The sequence below is a fragment of the Malaya genurostris genome, chromosome 2 (assembly GCF_030247185.1).
Source record: "Malaya genurostris strain Urasoe2022 chromosome 2, Malgen_1.1, whole genome shotgun sequence".
NCBI lineage: Eukaryota > Metazoa > Arthropoda > Insecta > Diptera > Culicidae > Malaya > Malaya genurostris.
Window position 1 is genome coordinate 241,755,559 of NC_080571.1, and position 24,089 is coordinate 241,779,647.

At 34.9% G+C, this 24,089-nt stretch overlaps 1 protein-coding gene across 1 annotated transcript in view; it reads right to left on the reverse strand.

The window, feature by feature from the left end:
• Positions 1-24,089, reverse strand: part of LOC131428338 (cyclic nucleotide-gated cation channel subunit A) — a 437,118-nt gene that overhangs the window by 293,325 nt on the left and 119,704 nt on the right. Inside the window, exon 2 of the mRNA XM_058592234.1 lies at positions 2,141-2,956. Within this exon, the coding sequence (XP_058448217.1) occupies positions 2,141-2,238 (98 nt within the window). The 5' untranslated portion in view covers positions 2,239-2,956. The remainder of the gene's footprint in view (positions 1-2,140; positions 2,957-24,089) is intronic.

Genomic DNA, 24,089 nt, shown 5'->3' on the forward strand with positions numbered 1-24,089 from the left:
CTAAAATGGCGTTATTATTCAAATGATCGATACATATCTGGTGCTGTTAGTAAAACGGAAATATTTTCTTTCTTCACTTGAAAATTAAGGAGTTATTAACAGAAGAGAAAGTAAACAAAGAGAAACTCTCTTTGGTGTATGTGACCTTAAGAAATATTCACGTCGAATTTATGTAAACGAAACGGTCGTCTGTGTTAAGGGAAACCGTGATAATGGCTTGGAAAACAGGAAAATTCAGACATTGCTCGTTATTAGCTCATATTTCGAACACCAATAATTTAAAATATATTGTTTTAATTATTTATATCGATGGGTACCAATATTTTCTAGCAGATGGTGAAACAATCACGAAAATCAGTTCAAAATTGGATGTTTAAACCCTGGCCACTATTTGCACTATATAGAAAACAAAAACGTAGTCCTACATCAAAACAAAACACAAAACTCAATTCCATCTTTTTTTAAAAAGCTTTATTCAATAAATTTGTAATCAACATAACCAAAACTATCGTGCAGTAGGTTTGTCGCACATTTGCCATATCTATATCTTCTGATGTTTACGTGCTACGGTCCTAGGTGGAACGATGAAAATATTTCGAAAATTTACAAGGCTCATTTTATACACTGGAACCTCAATTTACGCGCGAAATGAAAACTGGAACCTCAAATCGGGGGTGCGGAAATGAAATTTCACGTAAATTAAATAAACTATCACGATATTTCAAATTTTTAGCGTAGGAAAAGATTTTTTCATAATTTTTTCAATTCTATTCCATTTTAGTATAAAAAATATAAAAAATTTAACTACGTCCATACGCGAAAGCATCTAAGACCATCTGAGTATATTCTGCGACTATGGAAATCCGAAAGAAATATTTCAAGATCCAAAAAATACTTGGAATATTGGGATTACACTTTTCCATTAGTTTTAGAGCTACACATTGCTTATTTGTCTATCTATAGTTGTTTCCGGTATGAACTCAGCCATCCATGAACTTCAGTCAAAACAAGTCTTGAGATTTACACGAGCAATCAGTAACTTATGAATAAATTTTCAATGCTATTCAAAGTCGTGGAGCTACATACTGCTTATCTTCAGTGAAAACAGATCTTAAGATCTGGACGAGCAATCATGATCATGGAGCTACATATTGCTTACTTGGCTTTTCTGATCTGTTTCAGAAATATATTCAGACATCCAAGGACTTCAGTGAATCACGAGTATGAAGCGTGAATATTAAGTTCGATGGCGTAGATCATTCACAATAAGCCTATTAATTGCCTGTGGAACAACGAATACGGGCCGAGGGCAATAAGTTCGTTAATGAACTTTGTTGTGCTGGTAGATTTTAAGGTCTGACATCCAGGTAGTTTTTGGATGAACAAGCACGAGTATGGACCACAAAAAAGAAACTTACTATTGTCATCGGTTACGTTGGTAGACCTTAAAGCCAATATTCCCATGAGGTTTTGGATGGACAAAAACTTCCACAGACATTATCACAACATGTCAATTTGCTGAATATTGTACTACGAGCATACACCGCACACAAAGATAATACAAAATCACCAGTTACTTGTTCATACACTAATTTCATTTTTTAAACTCTTAACTAGATTATATGAAACCAAACAATTCCGTAATGTACATTTCGTAATATTCATTTCACTGAAGCATATTGGATTGTTTTGTATACGTATAAATAAAAACAAAAACTTTTTTACGCAATCATCGCGTAAATTATATAAAAAATCTTGTTATTTCAAATAAAAAACGCGCAAATTGAATTCGCCCAAATTGAGGTTTTAGTTTATCTTCTTTTGAATGTAAAAAATATTTTGTGTTCATTGTTTTTACCTTCCCTTGATCTACTGAATGATTTGCATAAATTATGACAACTTTCCAACAAAAACTATTTTTAAACGTGTGCAAAATTCTGTCAAAACATACTTCTTGTGCAAGTAGTTATGTTTCTACAAAACACTCGCATCTGATTCAAGATTTGGCGGGAATGATCGTTACCCATTTTCGTCTGCAATCATTGCAGTCATTCCATAATGTCGATTAGATTATATAAAATGTTCAATAGCGCATTATCTCAGAAATTCCAATCAATATCGAAGTCCGTTCCGTACTAACCTGGGTGAGTCGAAGTCATTCCGATTGCTCTGATGACGCTGTGAGATAGATGACATTGCCCGGTCACCTCGGGCCGCTGCCATCATGTAGGTCCACATATCGAATCATTTCATCTATCACTTCTGAGATTAAAGGAAGCACATCGCACTATCGAGTGTAGATCCCCGGTGGCACACAGATTCAACCATCTATTTGTTTTGCTTATTTTCCTACTCTTCCATTTCTTTACACAACCACAAAACACTCGAACGTTGGATTGAAAAGCACAGAACTGCGCTTGAACATCCAAACAGTATTACCCGCCCTAACTACATGTGCACAGAACCAATCTCACAGAAATACTAGGGAACAAAAAAAGCGTAATATTTTCACATCAATTTTCTCACTATGGTACTCTGCACTTAGCACTCACATTCACCGAACGGTTCAACGGTTTGATCTGCAATGTCGGCATGGTCTGCACAACTGATAACAACAACGCCAACAAGCTTGACGTGGTTGAGTTTTAATTTTCACACTTTTTCCTACTTTGCCCATCAAAACTCATCGAAGTACACACAAAAAAAAGCCAGTTACCGATTACGACTTGTCTCTTGCAGAGCATTGTCATCATTCGTGTCGACATGGAAACGGGTCAAGGCTATTTCGCCAAACCCGTACGAATGAGAAATGCGGGCTCCCGATTGTCTGCTGCTGGCTACGATTGCTGCCTGACAAATGGTCCGTATCGTTCGAATCCCGTTCCGTGGTCTTGTTTGCTGAGGGCGGCAATTTCAGATTTTCGATTCTTCCCGGATGGCGGACGAAGATGCTAATCTGGAAAGATTGCAGAACAGAATGAATGGATGAGTTTAGATAGAGCGTCAATAGGACAATCGGAATTGTAACGAACAGTTCCAGAATCACGGACGGCTTTTGAAGCCGGAAATTATTTCTGTTTATGTAGACGGAAACTGGTGTATCGTAGAATATGCATTTGTTCAAATCTGATGTCAGAGCGAGATTTTGACGAATTGATACTCGATACATTCATTTGTGAAAAAGATTTTTTTTAAGTTTCAATTGTAATGAGCAGAGGAAAAAATAAGCATAGAAATCTTTCCATGTTAACTATATGAAAATACCAGACATATTGAACTACATTGAAAAGTTAGTTTTTGAAAATTTCAGGTCATTATTTGAATTTCCAGACATTGTGCATTACGTTTTGAAAGCCCAACAAACAGAATTCGACTATGACCAAAAGTTGTGATTGCAAGCTGACATTATAACGTGTTGTGTAAATATGATTTGAGGTTGGGAAATGTATGTTCGCAACATTGCAGTATGCGAATTACACCCAAACCTCCATTTACGAACACTTTTTTCACGTTACCTCTTTTTACGTAACTCTTTTTAGGAACCAAATCCCAAATAACGTAAACTTTTTTTACAAACCAACTTCGTAAAAAGAGGTTTTTGCATCCAATAAAAACAATTTCCGGCTCCATGGAAATTACTACAATATGGGTATTTTCGGAACAGATTGGATGAGTAGATGACGGAAAACGATGTTTGAAGTGATTTGGAAATCCAAGATGGCGACTTCCGGTTCATCAATATTCCCTAAAAACCCTTACAATATGGGTATTTTCGGAACAGGATTGATGAGTAGATGACGGAAAACGATGTTTAAGGTGGTTCGGAAATCCAAGATGGCTACTTCCGGTTCATCGATATTCCTTAAAACCCTTATAATATGGGAATTTTCGGAACGGGATTGATGAGTAGTGTGGAAAACGATGTTTAAGGTGGTTCGGAAATCCAAGATGGCGACTTCCCGTTTATCGATATTCCTTAAAAACACTTGCAATATGGAAATTTTCGGAACGGGATTGATGAGTAGATGAAGGAAAAAGGAAAGAAGGGTTGGATGAGTATATACAGGAAATTATGTTTAAAAGCGCTTCAAAAACCAAAATGATGAGTTCAGTTGCATCGGTAGTCTTTGACGATCATTACTTTATGATTATATATCGTTTAAAAAGATGTTATGGTTCTGACAACGGTGTTTCCTCCTAATCATTATTGTTTGAATATAGTAATATATTTTCGAAACGACCATAACAAGTAGACGTCTGAACAGCTATAATAATTTTATATTGTTATAGTTATATTGTAGCTTCCAATATTTTATTGAACAACCGGAAGTCTCCATCTATTATTTGAAAGCAACCACAAAGATCAAAATTTGGTTTCAAATCAATGACCGTGTTCTCCAAATTTTTTTATTTTCAGTGTTACACTATAATTTCAGTTGTTTTAGTGCACGTGATAAAGTCGTCATCTTGAATTTCCGACCCACCTCAAATATCGTTTTCCGTCATCTACTCATCAATCCTGTTCCGAAAATACCCACATTTTAAGGGTTTCTAAGGAATTTCGATAAACCGGAAGTAGCCATCTTGGATTTCCGAACCACCTCAAACATCGTTTTCCGTCATCTACTCATCAATCCCGTTCCGAAAATACCCATATTGTAAGGGTTTTTGAGGAATATCGATAAACCGGAAGTCGCCATCTTGGATTTCCGAACTACTTCAAACATCGTTTTCTGTCATCTACTCATCAATCCCGTTCCGAAAATACCCATATTGCAAGTGTTTGTAATGAAAATCGATAAACCGGAAGTAGCCATCTTGGATTTCCGAACCACCTTAAACATCGTTTTCCGTCATCTACTCATCAATCCCGTTCCGAAAATACCCATATTGTGTTTTTAGGAAATATCGATAAACCGGAAGTCGCCATCTTGAATTTCCGAATCACCTCAAACATCCATTTCCGTCATCTACTCATCAATGCCGTTCCGAAAATACCCATATTGTAAGGGTTTTTAAGGAATATCGATAAACCGGAAGTCGCCATCTTGGATTTCCGAACCACTTCAAACATCGTTTTCCGTCATCTACTCATCAATGCCGTTCCGAAAATACCCATATTGTAAGGGTTTTTAAGGAATATCGATAAACCGGAAGTCGCCATCTTGGATTTCTGAACCACTTCAAACATCATTTTCCACACTACTCATCAATCCCGTTCCGAAAATACCCATATTATAAAGGTTTTAAGAAATATCGATGAACCGGAAGTAGCCATTTTGGGTTTCTGAACCACCTCAAACATCCTTTTCCGTCATCTACTCATCAATCCCATTCCAAAAATACCCATATTGCAAGTGTTTTGAATAAACACCGATAAACCTGAAGTCGCCATCTTGGATTTCCGAACCACCTCAAACATCCTTTTCCGTCATCTACTCATCAATCCCGTTCCGAAAATACCCATATTGTAAGGGTTTTTAAGGAATATCGATAAACCGGAAGTCGCCATCTTGGATTTCCGAACCACTTCAAACATCGTTTTCCACACTACTCATCAATCCCGTTCCGAAAATACCCATATTATAAAGGTTTTAAGAAATATCGATGAAACGGAAGTAGCCATTTTGGGTTCCTGAACCACCTCAAACATCCTTTTCCGTCATCTACTCATCAATCCCATTCCAAAAATACCCATATTGCAAGTGTTTTGAATAAACATCGATAAACCTGAAGTCGCCATCTTGGATTTCCGAACCACCTCAAACATCGTTTTTCATCAACTGCTCATCAATTCCGGTCCGAAAATGCCCACATTGTAAGGATGTTTAAGGAATATCGATAAACCGGAAGTCGCGATCTCGGATTTTGAACCGACCCCAAACATCATTTTCTTGCACCCACTTATCACATCCGTTCCGAAAATGGCCATGTGATTGAGGGTTTCCACATTCATCACACAAAACTTTTTTTACGAACCAAATCCCAAATAACGTAAACTTTTTTTACGAACTACCTCCATTTACGAACCCCCGTTTAGTTCGTAAATGGTGGTTTCGGTGTATAATGAACGAACAGTAAGGTTTGTACGTCAAACAAGAAAGCTGTTGGTGGAATTCTATAAGCTTCGTCAGAGTGCAACAACAACAAGAGAACCAGGTATGAAACCAGTATGAAATAAGCGTTTTACCTTTCTATATAGAATTGATGAAAACTGGCTTTTGAATGAAGCTTCGGAGACCCATAGTGTTATATATCATTCGACTCAGCTCGACGATATCGGAAAATGGCTGTGTGTGTATGCGTGCATCTTTCGAAGATTTATTCTATGCACTCAACTTTCTCGAAGATAGTACAACCGATTTCAACAAGCTTAGACTCATTTGAATGCTTTTATTTGATTGTGGATCACGTTCGCAGATCAAGATCAAGTGGCTGACACTTCCGGTTCCGGAGATATGATCGTAGAAATGACGTAACCGACAAACCGCACTTCTTATCTCAACGTTCAATTTTCTTGGAGATACCAGAACCGATATCAGCAAGCTTAGTCTTGTTTGAAAGCTCTTTTTGTATTGTAGATCAAGATCGAAGATGAAGTGGCTGAGACTTCCGATTCCAGAGATATGGTCGTAGAATTGACGTAACCAACAAAAAGCACTTTTTATATATACGCTCAATTATCTCTTTACTCAATTTTCTCGGATATGGCTTAACCGGTTTTAACGAACTTAAACGCGTTTGAAGGCTACTATTTGATTGTTATCCAAGTTCGAAGATAAATTGGCTGTCACTTTCGGTTCAGGAGATACATTGGTACATACAAGTGTTGTAACCGACAAAACACATTTTTCATCTCCGCTCAATTTTTTACAAGATGACTATACCGATTTCTACAAGCTTGGGCTCATTTGAAGGCTACTATTAATTTATAAATCAATTTCGAAGATCAATGCCCTGTCACTTCCGATTCCGGAAATATATTGGTATAAGTGACGTAACCGACAAAACCGTTTTTTCTCTATCCACACTTTTTGTTCCGAAAGTAAGCAACGACCTCCTTTAAATTGCTTATACTTTTGTTTTCAAGAATGTTAATGAATATGCGAAGTAAGCGTTGAGTCATACTTTTCTGAACTAAACAGAACAATCTGAATTAATTTGTGTTAAAAATCAGCTCTAATTTGTGTCTGAAATGGTACTATCGAAAAAAAATGTTTGAATTACAATACGAGTGTTACAAAAAATGTTTGATAAATAAAGATCTTAAAATGCAAAATTGAGTGCTCATGAACAGAAAACAAAAGAAAAAAATCAGCAACGTTAAGTGATTGTGTTGTGTCAAGTGTAGAAACCAATTTCACTCCAAATAAATATTTTTTAATTTTTACTCGCATGACATTAGACATAATAATTTATGATATTACTTCTAGTGCAAATGTAATTTTGTGAGCAAATACCATCTTAATCGTTTTTCTCTTTACAAGGAACAGTTTTATCCAGTTTTATCAATTGAAAAAAACTATAAATCCAATTATGATAGTTGTGGCCCAACACACCCGCCATGGAGCCAAATGTCAACAAATTTTCAAGCTCAATTTTTATGCATAAAAGAAAACAAACAAAAATTCACAAAAATTGGAATTGTGGAAATTTTATATTACCTTCCATTCACAGTTTATAAAAAGTGTCAAGTAAAAATGTAACAAGGCTGCCGGCTCCTCCCTATATATGTTTTACTAATAATTTCTCATTCTTGAACAAAATGGCTGCAACGATCCTCGTGATCAGGTTTTCTACCACATAACTTGGAATTGTTGCCCAGTGTCATTTAATTGTCGTTGACTTTTCAGAACACCGTTTCAGAAAGGGAAAGTTTCTCTTTGTTAATTTTCACCTCTCAACTATATACATGAATCTAACAAGTGAACATCAACTATCAGTTGGTACTTAAAAATAATGAAATAATCGCATTACAGTAAAAGGAAGGAAAAATAACCAAAGAGAAACTGTCATGTGCTGGTACGCCTTTCAAAAATTCATCATTTAAAATTGATTTATTTTTATTTGCATGACTCTGCAAATGTTTGTGTTTTCAGGTAATGATATTGTTATTTTTGAAGGGGCGTGTGTCAGTCTACGAAAACGAAAATTAGATAAATCAAATTAATACATATTATAGCAAAAAAAATTTAATTTGAATAAACTATAATTAGAGAATTATTTCAACTTAATATCTAAACGATGACATTTCAATTGTAAATTCCTATGCACCTCATATGAAATTGCCCACATAAGATAAAAATCTGATATAATCTAACCATTTTCATCAGTTCATATGCATATGTTTGACAACTCAACTGTAAGTGTCTAGCGAGTCGAAAACTAAGTGCCATACGTTTGGAATCAATCTGCTGTTTGGTGAATGGAATTCAAGTGTATCATCGATTGAGTTTATTATGTTTTGGTTTAAATCAGATTTAGAAATTAAAGTGTCGAATCAAATGCGGCGGAATTGAGTGAAAACACATCCATCGTATCGATTTTAATCACACACTGCTAAAAACTGCACTTTTTACCTTTCTCATATAGAAAGGCTATCCGCAAAAACCGACTTTTGAACCAAGGCCCGGAATGTCATTTACCATTCGACTCAACTCGACGAACTGAGCAAATGTATGTATGTGTATATGTGAGTATGTGTGTATGTGTGAGTAAGTGTGTGTGTGACAAATATCGTCACTCACTTTTCTCGGATATGGCACAACCGATTTTCACAAACTTAGATTCAAATGAAAGGTCTTAAGATACCATAAGAATATTCCAATTTTCATTCGGCTTAAACCAATAATCCCGGAGGTAGGGTGCTTAGTGTAAAAAATGTCAGTTTCAAGATTTTTTTTTTCATAAGCTTCATAAGGTCATCAAATGGTGAGATAACTAAGTCCTCACAAGCTCCTATCTCATGCCTCCCCGAGCGTCTATGATGACATTTGGTCAATAGAGCGGCGTCGACTGGGTGATATCGCCTTTTGCGTTAGTAGCAGAATGAGAGGGTGCGAAATGGCTTGTAGTTTGAAGTGCTTCTGTTGTTTGTTGCATTATTTGTTATATATTGAATTGAATTATGTTACATCGTATTATATATTGTTGTTATTATTATTATTATTATTATTATTATTATTATTATTATTGTTATTATTATTATTATTATTATTATTATTATTATTATTATTATTATTATTATTATTATTATTATTATTAAAAAAGAAATATTATATTTCCTGCAGTACTGCGACGAAAGAAGAGCATAACTTACACTGCGACATCAACTTTTATACATTGTATCATAGCATATTATTTCATATATTATCTTGTATGGTATTTTACTGCATTGCATTATATCATAATATATTGTATTGTATTATATTATATTATATTATATTATAAGTACATGTATTGTGCTATATTATATTATATAATATTGTATTAAATTGTATTGTATTGTTTGCCTTTCTCTTATAGAAAGATCATGCAATCACTGTGAAAACCGACTTTTGAACCGAGGCCCGGAGGGCCGAGTGGCATATACCATTCGACTCAGTTCGTCGAGTACTCAAAATGTCTGTGTGTGTGTGTGTGTATGTGCGTATGTGTGTATGTAACGTTTTTTTGCACTAACTTTTCTCGGAGATGGCTGAACCGATTTTCACAAACTTAGGTCAAATGAAAGGTCTTGTGGTCCCATACAAAATTCCTGAATATTATTTGGATCCGACTTCCGGTTCGGGAGTTATGGGGTAAAATGTGTAAAAAAAGATCTCATAGATGGCGCGACCAATTTTCACAAACTTAGGTTCAAATGAAAGGTCCTGTGGTCCCATGCGTAATTCCTGAATTTCATTCGGATCCGGAAATATAGGGTAAAGTGTGTTAAAAATTGTATACTATCACTTAAAATGGGTAAAAACCTTAAAAAACCGACCTTAAAAAACCGACCTCAAATCTTTTCCAATTGATAGTTTTTATCAGTAGACGGTCAAACAAACCTATTTCGGTTATTCTTTTAAGAATCGAAAAAAATTATTTTGAAGAATACCACAGTATTATATATGATAGTATGATTGATATGATAAAGGCATCATTACACCACTAGGTGGATTAAAACTGGTTTTTTCATATTAATTTGTATTATATTATATTATATTATATTATATTGTACTATGCTCAAGTATATCGACAACGGGGAGGGGCAGGGAGTGCATCAGGGTATCTAACAAGTGAATGACTGAATGATGGAGTGGATTGCCAACCTGAGTCACGTGGGGGAAGCTTTGTGTTTCTCCCTGAAGGTCTGAAATGAGTAAGACACACCCTTCTAACAAACATACCATCTGGCGGGTTTAAGCTGGTACAGCGAAATTCTTTATTATATGGCCGGATGTTTTTGCTGGAAGGCGCCGAGTCCTCAAAACCCATTTTGGCCTTCTTAACAGCATCTATATGAAAGCTATCTGATAATCAAATTCGGATCTACTGTAAGTCTACCCGCACACACTGATGGTGGCTTCACACATACATACATACATGAGAGTCTGTAACCAAATAAACAAACCATTGATAATCCCAAAAAAATCTGCTGAATTTTATTCTACAGCGACTACCGGTACATCTTTTTTCCAAAATTCAAATCTTAATAGAGAATCGTGTCACTATGCCGATATCCAGCTTTTGGTTGCGGAAGTACCAACAATAGTAATGAAATCGGTAGTAACATGTGATTAAGGCATATCGCACGATAGGCCCTTGCGAATGTTACAAAATATAATGCTCATTGCTCGGCTCCACAACCTTTATTTTCACAAAAAATCGATATAATATCGTAGATAGAAGCCCAATCTACGAAATTGTGCGCAATATGCTTGAATTTCATGTTTAAAACTTGAGTAATGAGCATTATTTTTCGTAACTTTCAAAAGGGCATATCGCACGATATGCCCTAATCACATGTTAGTACCGAAATGTAATAAAATGTAGCTCACTTCACTTTCTCACACATGATTGAATAGATTTTCACTAACTTAAATTCAAATGTAGTATATCAATGTAGCAGTATTATCCAACAGAAATCTAAAATTGTAGTATTTCGGGAAATTTCTGCTGTAATATACAGGAGAAAATGAAAATGAAAAAGACATCGTTACATCACTAGGTGGATTAAAACAGGTTTTTAAGATGTGTATCTCTAACTACACAGTTCGAAAAAAATCTTGTGATTTTACATCTTATACGATGCACATAAATGGAGCGTCGTATTTCATACAAATGTATCTTCAAGAACATGTAAAATTGTGTGATTTTAAAATTACATGTTTTGAATTCGAATGAAATAAAAAACAAACGGTTGATAGCAGCAGCGCGACTTGAACCGAGAAGCATTAGATCACAACGATTTAATAATTTTAGTTGGTTTGACGTAAAGCCGCCATAACAAAGTTCAGTTTTGGCAATGACTGAGCGGAATCATATATTGGAGAAGCCAAATGAATGAAAAACTAACAGAAAAGATGATTTATTGGAAAAAGATACGCTCAGAGACAGGACTCGAACCTGCGGTCGGGTGACGGCCAGTTCGATGTACGTTCTACTATGTCTGATTGGCGTTTTAGAGTGACTATAACAAGATTCAAGGGCGAAATGGTAGCGCGTATGCACGGAAGGCATGAGAACGCAGGTTCGAGTCCTGTCTCTGAGCGTATCTTTTTCCAATAAATCATCTTTTCAGTTAGTTTTTCCATACTTTTGGTTTCTCCAATATATATTTCCGCTCAGTCATTGCAAAAAATGATTAGATCCCAAGCACATCGATTATTCACCTGAACCGCAGAGCTCATATCTGTTCATTGAATAATTGATGTATATATATATATATATATATATATATATATATATATATATATATATATATATATATATATATATATATATATATATATATATATATATATATATATATATATATATATATATATATATATATATATATATATATATATATATATATATATATATATATATAAATCCATACAGCAGCACTTGGTAGGCGAGTGCAAATTACACTCGGAGCATGTGCGAGTGGAATATTGGTCATTTGAAAAATTAAGTAGTTGTGAATTGTATCGTTTGTAGAATTCTGTCACCTGTAAAATTCATAATTTTTTTCTGTGTACTTTTCAAGTTTCTAGACTCACTAGGCTGTATTGATGTATATGTTTTCTCAATAATCCTTATATTCTCTGACAATTGCGGCAATACTAAGTGTCAAGCATATAATAACAAAAAAATTGAACAAGATGGCTGTAAGAATCTTCGTGAAAGTGATTGAATCAAGTTTTCTATCACAAAAGCCTACACAGTACGTATATTCATTAAATTATCGGTAACTTTTCAAAACACCGAAACAGCAAGTGACAACGTCTTTTTGTTTATTTTCATTTTTTTTGTTTATATCTTTTCACCATGGTGAAAGATGCGCGAAACTAAACATGAAAACATAAACTATCAGTTGATACTTGAACTTGAAGTAGAAAATTAACAAAAAGAAACGGTCATTTTCTGATTCGCATTTCAAAAGTTTATCAGAAATTGTTTTATTTTTATTTATATAATCCATAAAATGTTTGTGTTTTCAGCTAATGAAATTATGGATTGCTAAACAAAATCTTTCCATTATTTCAAGGTGATTGTGTAAGTCGGTGAAAACGAGAATTAAGTAATTCAAGCATAAAATTTGTAACATGTATAAATGAACTATATTCACAAAATATTTAGAACCCAATATATAAATGATGACATTTCAATTTCTAATTTTCTATGCACCTCATATGAAAATGCATTCTACATGAGAACTAGGTATTAATCTGTTAAAATCAAAGCCTTTTCATCAGTTCATATGTACTTGTCTGGCAATTCGACTGCAAGTATCAAGTGAATTGAATACTAAGTGTCATACATTTGGAATTTATCTGCTGTTTCGTGGGTGGAATTTAAGTGTATTACCAATAGATTTCAAAATAATTTCATTTGAATAAGATATCAAGAGACTTAAACTTGTAATTAGAGTGTTGAGACAAATGCGGCGAAATTAAGTGTAAAACACTTCGGTCCAACGTGTCCATTTTTATCAGTGCACTGCAAAAAATCGACACTTTCTTAAAATGTGTTTCTCTCAATTTATGTGTAGTTTCTAAGCGCGCTAAAAATCGCTTCATTTGTGCTTAAAAAGCATAGCACTTAAATGTAAAGCCATGTGACTTAGAAAATATCATCACATTTTAATTCAGGCAATATAAATTGTCAAACATATATTTCAACACGTTAGATGCACATATCCTTCGAATTGGAATTTCCGAAACTAATCATTGTGCTTGTGGCAAAGGCTATCGTTATATTGATCATATCGTTTGGACATGCGTGGAGTATCGTGATGTCAGATCTCAACTATTAAATTCCTTGCGTACCCAAGGTAGACTATCCAATGTCCCAGTTCGCGACATTCTTGCTTGTCGTGACCTTTCTTACATGAAACTTCTTTATCATTTCATAAAGACGATTGAAGTTTCAATTTAATAATTGGCCCTTTTGAGGGTTAGTTCTGACTCCTACTGCGTCCATTAGTTCATCCAATAGCAAAATCTTAATCAAAATGATATGCTGATACAAACAAACTCAAAATAGGTTACGAAATCAACAACAAAATGTATAAAAATTTCAGCTTATTTTATAATTTATAGCAGTTAATCGCTTGGTTCAAATGATGTTCTTAAGTAAATTTAATAATAAATAACGAAATAGCTAATATGATATTTAAAAAATAAGAAGAATATGTTTTATTAAACTCAAATCGCTGTGACTATATTAGTATTATATTAGGTTAAGAATTCTATGTAAAAGTGATGATATGGCGAAGAAAAACTGTAAATGTAAATTGCCTTAAGAAATAAACGTATTTATGGAAAAAAAATATTTAAACAGTTTTTAAAAAAAATGGCGGCACGAATCTTTGTAGAGCAGATTGAAACAGGTTTTGAGTCTCATATTTGAGAGTTTGTTGACAGTAAGTATATTAAAATAAATTGCTGGTGATTTAAATAAATTCTTTCAACCAGTGATAGTTCCTCTCTGTTTGCACACTTTTGTGAAATTCATCCAGAAAAATTCAATTACTATTAGTATACCTCATAAGATAATTTTTTTTCAGATGATGGAATTGTGGATCGTCAAACAACATCATTCAGTTCATGCACGAAGGCATGCAATGAAAACGAAAATATGGTTATTCTACTTTAAATGTGAAAGAATTAATGTCCATGAAATAAATTATAGTTATCATGTTACTCAAACCTTTATACTTAATTGATGACATTTCCAGGGCATTGTTTTACGTTTAGCATTTAAATGTATTTCACATGAGTATTGAGTGTAAAATCTGTTGTTCACAAAGCACTTTTATCAGTTTATATGCATATGTCTGGAATTTACGTTTTAAGTGTCAAGTTCTTTGAATGTCAAGCGCAAAACATTTGAAACAAAGCAACTGTTTGGATGAACCAATTCAAGAGTAACATCTCTAGGATTTAATACTTTTTTCTTTTAAATGAGTTTAGAAGTCATTTACACATAAAGTTAAAGTGTCGCGTCAAATGCGGCGAAATTAAATGTAAGAACTTTTGTGCAACGTGTCGATTTTTATCAGTGCAGTGTATGCCCCAAGATAGGTAGAACCACACTTTTCAATACTGAAAAGCATGTGCCCTCTCGCATGTGATATTCTCGGACAGATTTAACAGATATTGACGAGATCATCGTAAGGAGTCACACTTTTCCTATAAGCAAAACTTTGGCGATGGATCTATGATGGTTTTTGGTTCGTTGTATATTTTAGATTGGTCATGTTGCTCACCAGAGTTAAATCCAATTAAGCATGTGCTAAGTGAAGCTAAACTAAAAACTACCACTACCGATACAGAATAAATCCTTAGCTCCGCAATTTCCAAAATCAAAACTCAACGCTTTTGAGCAAAAATTACCCCAGACAGCATCTATCTATCAAATAGATTGCGGTTTTGTCTCCGTTCGATTTTCTGAAGCGCGCGAGTGCACAGCTGCACCATTTGTGCAAGATTCAATTTAGATTTTTGTTATGTAATAAGGAAGGAAGGGGTACAAACACCCGTGCGAGCAAAATAGGGAAGGCTAATCGTGTGTTTAGTTTTACCATCAGTTTTATTCTCAGTAACAGACTGTTACATTCGCAATGTTTGTTTTGTTTTTTCGAATGTTAAATTTCTTACCCATTCTGATTTCATTATCCGAGGATTACGGTCTTACCCAGTTTTCCTCTGCGTGTGTGTTCGCTATTTCCTCTGCAGTAATCTATTGCTCATCTCGTCTCTATCCTGTGCAGCAGTAACCCAGTAAGAGCGCTTCCCGCTGTTGGCGCTTACATTCATTATTATCTATCATTACAACTATGCACTTTGCAAATTCCAGTAAGCGAACATGGCACGACTCAACCCGAGCCCAGCTAGCACAGATGGATTTCTATGTGTTAGATAACGGTGCTTGAGACATTCCCATGAACGCCGATGCATAACCGGCAGGAAATGGAAGAAAATTAAAGCGAACATGAAATACTTACAGAAACATAATTCACGGAAGTAGTTCAGGATTTGACAAAAATCTCCCGGGATATTCGGGGCCGTAATGCCTTCCACCCACATTATTGCGCACTTACACGTCCCTGCCGGCGGCTCATGTTATCATATTTTGATGCATTTAAAACAATTTGTACTCTTAATAGTGTTCAGAGTACAAAGATGTTTGGAGATTCACATAAAGAATTTTTTCCTGGAATGGTCGGATATCCGAGCTGCGAGCAGCAGATATCTGTTTTCTGACCAATCGATAAAAAGTTCACAACTAACCAAAAGTTTGAATAAAAGGGACTGATATGGCTTAAGCAGCTTACGAAGTTCATGAATTGAAATTCTAAGCAGTCCATTTTTTAAGTAATTATCCACATTGGAAAGGTCGCGCGACACAACTGAACGAACTTCTAAGCTGCTTCTAGAATGCATTGTTCAGCTTCTATGCAGCGAGTACGTTCACGCGGAACTTGTTCTGTACTGTCAAAAATTACCTCGTGTTTTCTTAGGTCGCGAGAAAGTTCACGCAGTTCAAGTTCTAAAAAACTCAAAACTCACAAAAAAGCAGCAAGAAACTTTCTGACCCTATGTGCGGGGTTGGAAATCGAACCCAGGCGGGAAATCACGATTTTTGTTTGCCATTCTGACTCTTGCTTTCATTTTAAAAAGGGTCCGGGAAAAATTTCTTTGAAAATTTTCAATTTTAATTGATGGAAACTCTATAGTGAAAGTATGCAATGTACACAAAATTTGGTGTTTTTCTTTTAATCTGAAAATAAAACCTAAAAAATCGATTTCCTTGAAAAAAGTATTTTTGCTATTTTTTTCATATGTAGCTGACAACTGATGAAGTTTATTGAACACTAACTTAAAATGAAAAAATAGTTTCATTTTTTCGGTCCGGTTCATAACATTAGAAACAAATGAAAGTCTCTTTTAAGTTTAAGTCCAAGCATACATACATCAAAGAAAATTGTTTTAATAATAAAATATGAAAAGATGAATCATATGAGAAAGATATCATTACACCACTAGGAGATTTAAAAATGGTTTTCTACTCATGTGGTTCAAAAGTTACAGAAGATTTTCGTTGTGTCACTTCTATTGAATACCCCCTTAAAACAGGTTTATAACAGAAATCAATTCTTTTGCCATTATAACAAAATCGAATGCCAAAAACAAGGCCAATGAGACAACCAGGATAATGAAACGTATTCTAGCAAAACAAATCCAGCAAATTCAATTGTATTGATAACAAGCATTTGAGCTGTTCGTTTCTTTGTGTGATAATTGATTGAATTTGGTTGGATTTCTTCTGATACCGATTGGAATATATAAAGTTGGCTTTCAATACTTCAAAATAAAATAGAGAAAGATTTGTATTAATCGATTCGGAAGTCAAAAGAAGAACAAATTAAATTTTACTGAGAATTTTCAATATCTAATCTGGTAATCTGGTTCATCACTGCCGCAACCGAATTTCATATGTGTGATACTCGCGACGTTCATATATTACTCCCATTCATATATGGACCACATACCAGTAAGTTCTTGCTTTGTAGCTTTCTAGGTTGTACCTGAAGTATGATCGTGTATGTATTATGCAAAGGTTGAAACTCATTTCCTCCTTTTCGTTACTTTGATTTCTAAGCCCTGCGCTTGAGTTGCATAAACTACTAGAACAAAGCACCATGCGTTTCCTTCTAACAGAACTTGATGGGGACGCATGGTCAACTGTTATTTATTTTTTAGAAAATTCAAATATTGTGGTCGTCCACATATTTTAAAAACATGAAAACATACCACTTTAACATGTGCAAAAAAAAATTTTTATCACTGAAAAATCCGGGGAGGTGCAAAATTGGAAGAGGGAAATAATATGTTTCAAAATATTCAAGTATTTTTTAATGGAAGAAATACATCTTCAAAAATTTTGAAAAAAATTTGTAAACCTTCCCCATAGTGCCTCAATCATACCTGATTTTCTTCAAATTTTTCGGAGGAGCGGTTTCTTCAAAAATCAAAAAAAAATAAAAATCAATAGAACCACCCTAGCTCCGTCAATATGGCAGTTAAAGGGTTGAAACTTTGAGAAAATTGTTTCCAGTCTATAACCTTTCAAATGTGGTATAACAATATGAATTCTCTTTGGGGGCAGATTTCACATGCTTATCCTGCTATAGAGCAATTCCAGGAATGAGTAGACGAAAAAGTGACAAAATCAGAATCGACCTTCTCCGATTTGGATGAATCTTTGCACATGGCTTCAGTATGGCAAACCATAAGTTTTAAAACGATTGAGAGGTCAATCCGACTCACGACTGATTTTAAAAAAGGGCGTATGTATTTTTGCATTTCACAAAAATTGCCTTTTTCAAATCGTTGTAACTCAGAAACCGGCGTTCATGTACATGTAATAATTGTAGATATAGCAAGCAAATAAACAATTCTTTGAAATATAAAAAATTGTGTTAAAATCAAATATCCAAGTATCTCAAGAACAGCTACTTTTAGAAGAAAGGATATCATGAACAAATATATTGCCTTTAACCTGTACAATAATATTCTACTGTTTAAATGATTATCTTTCAACAAGAAATTGCAATTTCGAATATATCTGTAAATTGTTTTACCTGTAACTTCTTCATTTTTCAAAAGGCACGGATGAGATAGCCATCAGTCTGTAGGTTTTAATAAGAGCTTTAAAATATTAATCATCAAAAAAAATCGAAACCCTGATTTTTTTTTAATTTAATTTCTTTGGTTCATTTTTAAATTATTGAGAAAAAAAATCTACAACTTCTTCCTCGATGCCATTTTTGTAAGATGAACGGTTTCCGAATTACAACGAGAGCCGTAAACTGTTTTAACTGTAACTTCTTCATTTTTCAAAAGGCACGGATGGGATAGCCATCAATCTGTAGGTTTTAATAACAGCTTTAAAATAAAAATCATAAAAAAATTAAAACCATGCTTTTTTTTATTTAACTTTTTCGGGTTACTTAGTAATTATAAAGGAAAAAAATCAAAAAAATTTTCCAGTGTATAGTGCCAAATCGATTCCCTACAACTTCTTCCTGAATGCAATTTTTGTACAATTAACGGTTTCCGAGTTACAACGATTTGAAAAAGGCAAGTTTTGAGAAATGCAAAAATACATACGCCCTTTTTAAAAATCAGTCGTGAGTCGGATTGACTTCTCAATCGGTTCAAAACTTATGGTTTGCCATACTCAAGCCATATGCAAAGTTTTATGAAAATCGGAGAAGGTCGAGATGATCTGCTAAGCATTTCTGGAATTGGATTTTTTTTAATCATAGTTTTATTACCTGTGATAGCCCCACGATGTCACAAAACCCAAACGTATGCTAGATCTCACCTTCAGTGGAGTCCTTTTTCGTTAGCAGCTTGATTGTCTTTCCAACAAATATTTCCGTTTCCAGCAAGGAAAGTATCATTTTTACATATATTTTTTTCATATTCGTTATGGTTTTCGGGAAGTGTTTTTGATTAAAATAAACAACGACTCGATATGGCAAAAATATAACATTTTTGCGCCTTAACCCAGAACAGTACGTAAAATAATGACTACTTCTATGATGGGAAGGTTTTCTAACTGTTTATCCCGGAGCTCTTCACTAAGGAAACCGAAGCGATTTTTTACGATTAACGTTGAAGTGCTCTGTCAAGTTATATGTCTTACTTTTTGTCTCTTACATTATCCCGTTCAGAGTAATAAAAAGCTAATTCCCTTCTCAAGCCTGGTAAGATGACAATGCTAGGGAAAAACAGCAATATAAAACTGAAGATCCTTTTTATGTCATTTGTAGCAGAAAGTTGGACCCAACTCAGCCGGTAGAACAGAGAAGAAGCGACATCCAGAAAACAAATCAGGACAAAATGATGCATGTGTCCGGCAAACTGAAGACAATGAAATTTATCATACCGCAAATAGTGCGCGCAAACAATGGTATCCCATCTTCCAGCACCGTTCCGTAACCGGTGCCAACAGTTTTTAGCAGAACACTAGTTTACTGCTTTGTGGATGAAACTCCCCCGAACGACCTACATATTTAAACGAACGACGACTCTGCTGCCATAACTTTGGTAAGTTAACTTCATTGGCGGAAGAAAAATGATTCTTTCGTCGAAAATAAACTGTTTAACCTCATTTTTGCGAAATATGGTAGGAGCATCAAGCTCTAATTTGTAGAGCTCATTTAAAACATAAATCCACGATTCTAAGTGAAAATAGATCTCAGATCTAAGTAAAATATAGTTAGTGTTTGCAATGAGCAATCTTTATAAAAAAACAACGACACTTAAGTGTCATCAGTCAATTATTTTGAAAAGAAATTCTTCTTTTCACATTAATTTAAATTAAAAATAATGGAATTCTATTGACAAACAAAGAACTGATTAAAAGCCAATGTCAACCGAGTGTTGCTTTTCCTTTGACACGTTTGACGATTTCTCAGTACAGTACGAAGAAAAGAAAAACGATCAAAATCAATCAAGTATTTCAAAGTATGAGCTAGAAAAGGTCTTCGATAACGTTTCTTGATACATTATATACAATTGGTTTTACTTTTTTTCGCAGGGGCCCCTGGGAAACTTTTTTTTGTTTGAACGCTCTTATCAGTTTCTGATAGAAAATGATTTCGAAATCACCCTTTTATTTTATAAATTCATTGTCAAGGGCCTGTTAGGAATTCGTGCCCGGCGCTAGATAGAGGTATGATAAAAACAGTTACAATTTTATCTATATCGCGTCAATGTCGTTTTTATGGGCCTTGCAGGCTTATTCTAAATGCCAAGAGTCTATTCGAGTCCGTAAATATCACTGTTGCCATATGCCACTCATCAAAGCAGTATAGTTCATTCGGGATCACACCTTCGAACAATATCCTGCACTATTAGCGATGTTCAGATCATATGGCCAAAACTTGTTGATTGCATAATCAAAAATCAAACTAAATGTTATATCTATTGAACCTTAAACCGTCTTTACTACTGGTTCCCGAGCTTTTTTGGTCGATTGCCCATTTTGGATATTTATTATATCTACTGCCCACACAGTAAAAAACTTCGAGCTTCGGCGTCATTTAGCTAGTCACAATGATTTCATTAAAATTCTACATATTACGTACTCAGCGATAGAATTAATGGAAGAATGTCTAGATTGGTCTTTGCGTGCGGAATTAGATCACATAGGAAGCTATTCTAATAGTTTTTAAATAGGAATTGTACTAAAACAGCTAACAGCTTGATATAATCAAATACCTAGAAGCAGAGCTTTTTTGTCAGTTCTCGCCAAGGGGCACGCTAGTGGACAAGTTTTTGTGCCCCCTCTCTATGTTTTAAGGAGAGAATATCGAATATCTTTCAGTTTTCATTGTTTAAAAACGTGATATTTCAGTAAAAAATAATAGCGGAACTCTAGGGTTTTTTGTTATAGAAAAATATTTGTTGTAGAATTTATATAAAAAGTAAAACTTTTGTTCACAATATACATAATAAATACAAGAGCAGCTTCCAAAAATCAAATTTTGCTCATAAATATTTTCGTGATTATGAAGTTTACTGTTTGGGTTTATGGCAATATGATGATTTTTGATTAACCATGAATCCATAAAGAATGTCCCAGAAAATATGAACGCAACCAAAAACCGCTGCCATTTCTCAATAGTTCAGAATCTGTCAATTTTTATGGCTGCGTCCTGTTGTTTACACTCTTCTCTAATCACTTGTGCAGTTGTTTATTCGTTTTCATTAGTTTGTTTCGAAATGCGTGGACTTTCAGCAGAACAACGTCGAAAAATTGTGTACAAATGGTGCACAGAACGCGGAGAAAGATTGCCATTTTTGGAGTAAGTGAAAAAGCCGTGCGAAATGCAATCAGGAAGTTCGGTGAGGATAAAACCTTTGAGGATACACCAAAAACGGGTCGAAAAAAAGGTCCTGCTAACCCTCAGTTGGATAAACGTATACTGAAGGCGTTCCAGCAAAAGAAGGAGGTTTCAGTTCGCGATGTGGCCAAACAGGTGGGCAGTCAAATGTTCTTCGTGCTAAAGAACGTTTGAATCTTCGAACCTATAAGAAGCAGAAACAACCAAAACGTAGTCCGAAACAAGCAGCATCGATCAGGCCAAGGGTTCGAAAGCTGTACAATACGATTCTTGCTGGAAATTTGAACTGCATTATCATGGACGACGAAACCTACGTGAAACTCGATCACAAATCCTTGCCGGGACCACAATATTATACGGTGCGAGAAGCGGAAGTGTTAAACCAGCCCGAGACATCGATTGAAGTCGGAAAATTTGGTAAGAATGCTATGGTTTGGCAAGCAATTTGTAGCTGCGGTAAGATTTCGAAACCCTTCATCACCACTGCTTCAATGAACAGCGAAATATACATCAAGGAATGTTTATAAAAACGACTTCTACCCATGATTCGAAGCCACAAGGATCCTGTTGTTTTCTGGCTAAATCTTGCTTCTTGCCACTACTCGAAATAAACGGTAGAATGGTATACTACCAAAAATGTCACTATCGTCCCAAAAGACATGAATCCACCAAATTGCCCACAACTTCGACCAATTGGGGAATTTTGGGTATTAACGAAGGCACATCTCAGAAAACATGTCTCAGCAGCCGAAACCATTCAACAGTTCGAAAAAGATTGGAAAAAAGTGTCAAAACTTGTCGCCAAGAAGTCTGTACGGAATTTAATGAGTTTTTTGAAAGTTCTTCAGCTCTTATCACCTTGTGATTCTGGAACCAGAAGTCAGATCCGGATGAAACTCAGGAATTACTTATGGGACCATATGACCTTTCATTTCAATTTAACTCTTCTCATAAAGTCTGTCCATTCCATAGCAGTTGCAACGAGAGAATACTTAAAATGACTGCAACTCGCTATTGGATTTCAAGATCAATGAACCACCATTAAACATCTTTTATCGTATGAAGTATAAAGACTGTCACAAGTGTTAAATTTTCAAATTTTATTCGATATACTGATAATATTAAACTACAACAACAGAATATTATTCTCAACATTTGCTACTTAGCCATTGTAGACTAGCTGGCGCACCTTCTTGCGAACGTTCCTCATTAAATTCCATACAGACTTCTTGGTGACTTAAGAAAGTAACGAAACTCTCTAATCTGATCTTGAATCTCTTTCGAAATTTTGGTTTTTTAAATTGTAGAATGATGGGTGTTAAAATCTCAACCTCCGTATGGTTGATAAAGCAAAAACAGGGATAAAGATTGGTGTCGACATTATTCCCATTTGTTGGTCTGGTTTGTTGATGACCAAACTCATTTACGGATTAAGTAAGATTAAGTGTAATCAGCCCAGACAAGTTACAGTGATATATTCGGAATTATTTGAGTTTTGAAAATATTTGAGATTAAACAGGTTATTGATGTGTTACAAATATTAATTCTATTTATATCTGTTCCATCTTAGTGGTACTCCAGGAAGAACGATGAACCCCTATAGATATAGCTCATTACCACATGGGGTGAGAAACAATAGAATATCCTTCAATTTTAGCATCCGATACACTGATTCGACCATGTATCGAGAACCAAAAACCCGGATACGTAGTTGCATCCAATTTTAGCATCCGATGCACAGATTCGACCATGTATGAAGAACCAAAAACCCGGATACGTAGTTACGTCAATGCGGGACAGTTCCATATCAGATGCTATAAAGTACTGAAATCACATTCACACAAATCACACGAATAATATTCAGTTCACTGAATAATAGCCATGTGATAGTTGAGTTTGCATTGTTCAGTTAACTGACCAGAAAACTGAAATGATACTTGGAAAATGCAGTAGACATTTTGACATTTTCAGATTCAAATCTGGTAAGCCGAATGTCTGTAGCTGACATGTTTGGCTGAAGCCCAAGAGCGAATCATGTGCTTTATCCAACTAGTTGACAGTGGTAAAGCTAGTTCAGGACCAACGGAATTATTCGTTGCACCAGCTCTGGCCAACTCATCAGCTCATTCTTTTCCAGTAACACTAAAATGCCCGATTACTCATAAGAAAATAACAGCGTTCGAAATGCTGAGGTCTTCGATTTGAGTTCGACATGCGGTCACTATATTTAATCGTAAATACTTTAAAGCTGCCTGATTGTCGAAACAACAATAAAATCGATTTTATCTTCTGATGTGAAAATTGTACCTCACACAGAATCGCGAAGATTTCTGCTTGAAATACAGTACAGTATCCACCAAGTGAATGAGTCTGCTCTTGTCTCATCTCACGACAGTAGACACCAGGACCAGCATGACCATCCAACAGAGAACCGCCCGTAACAACCTATGTGTTCATCAAGTTGTCGATACAA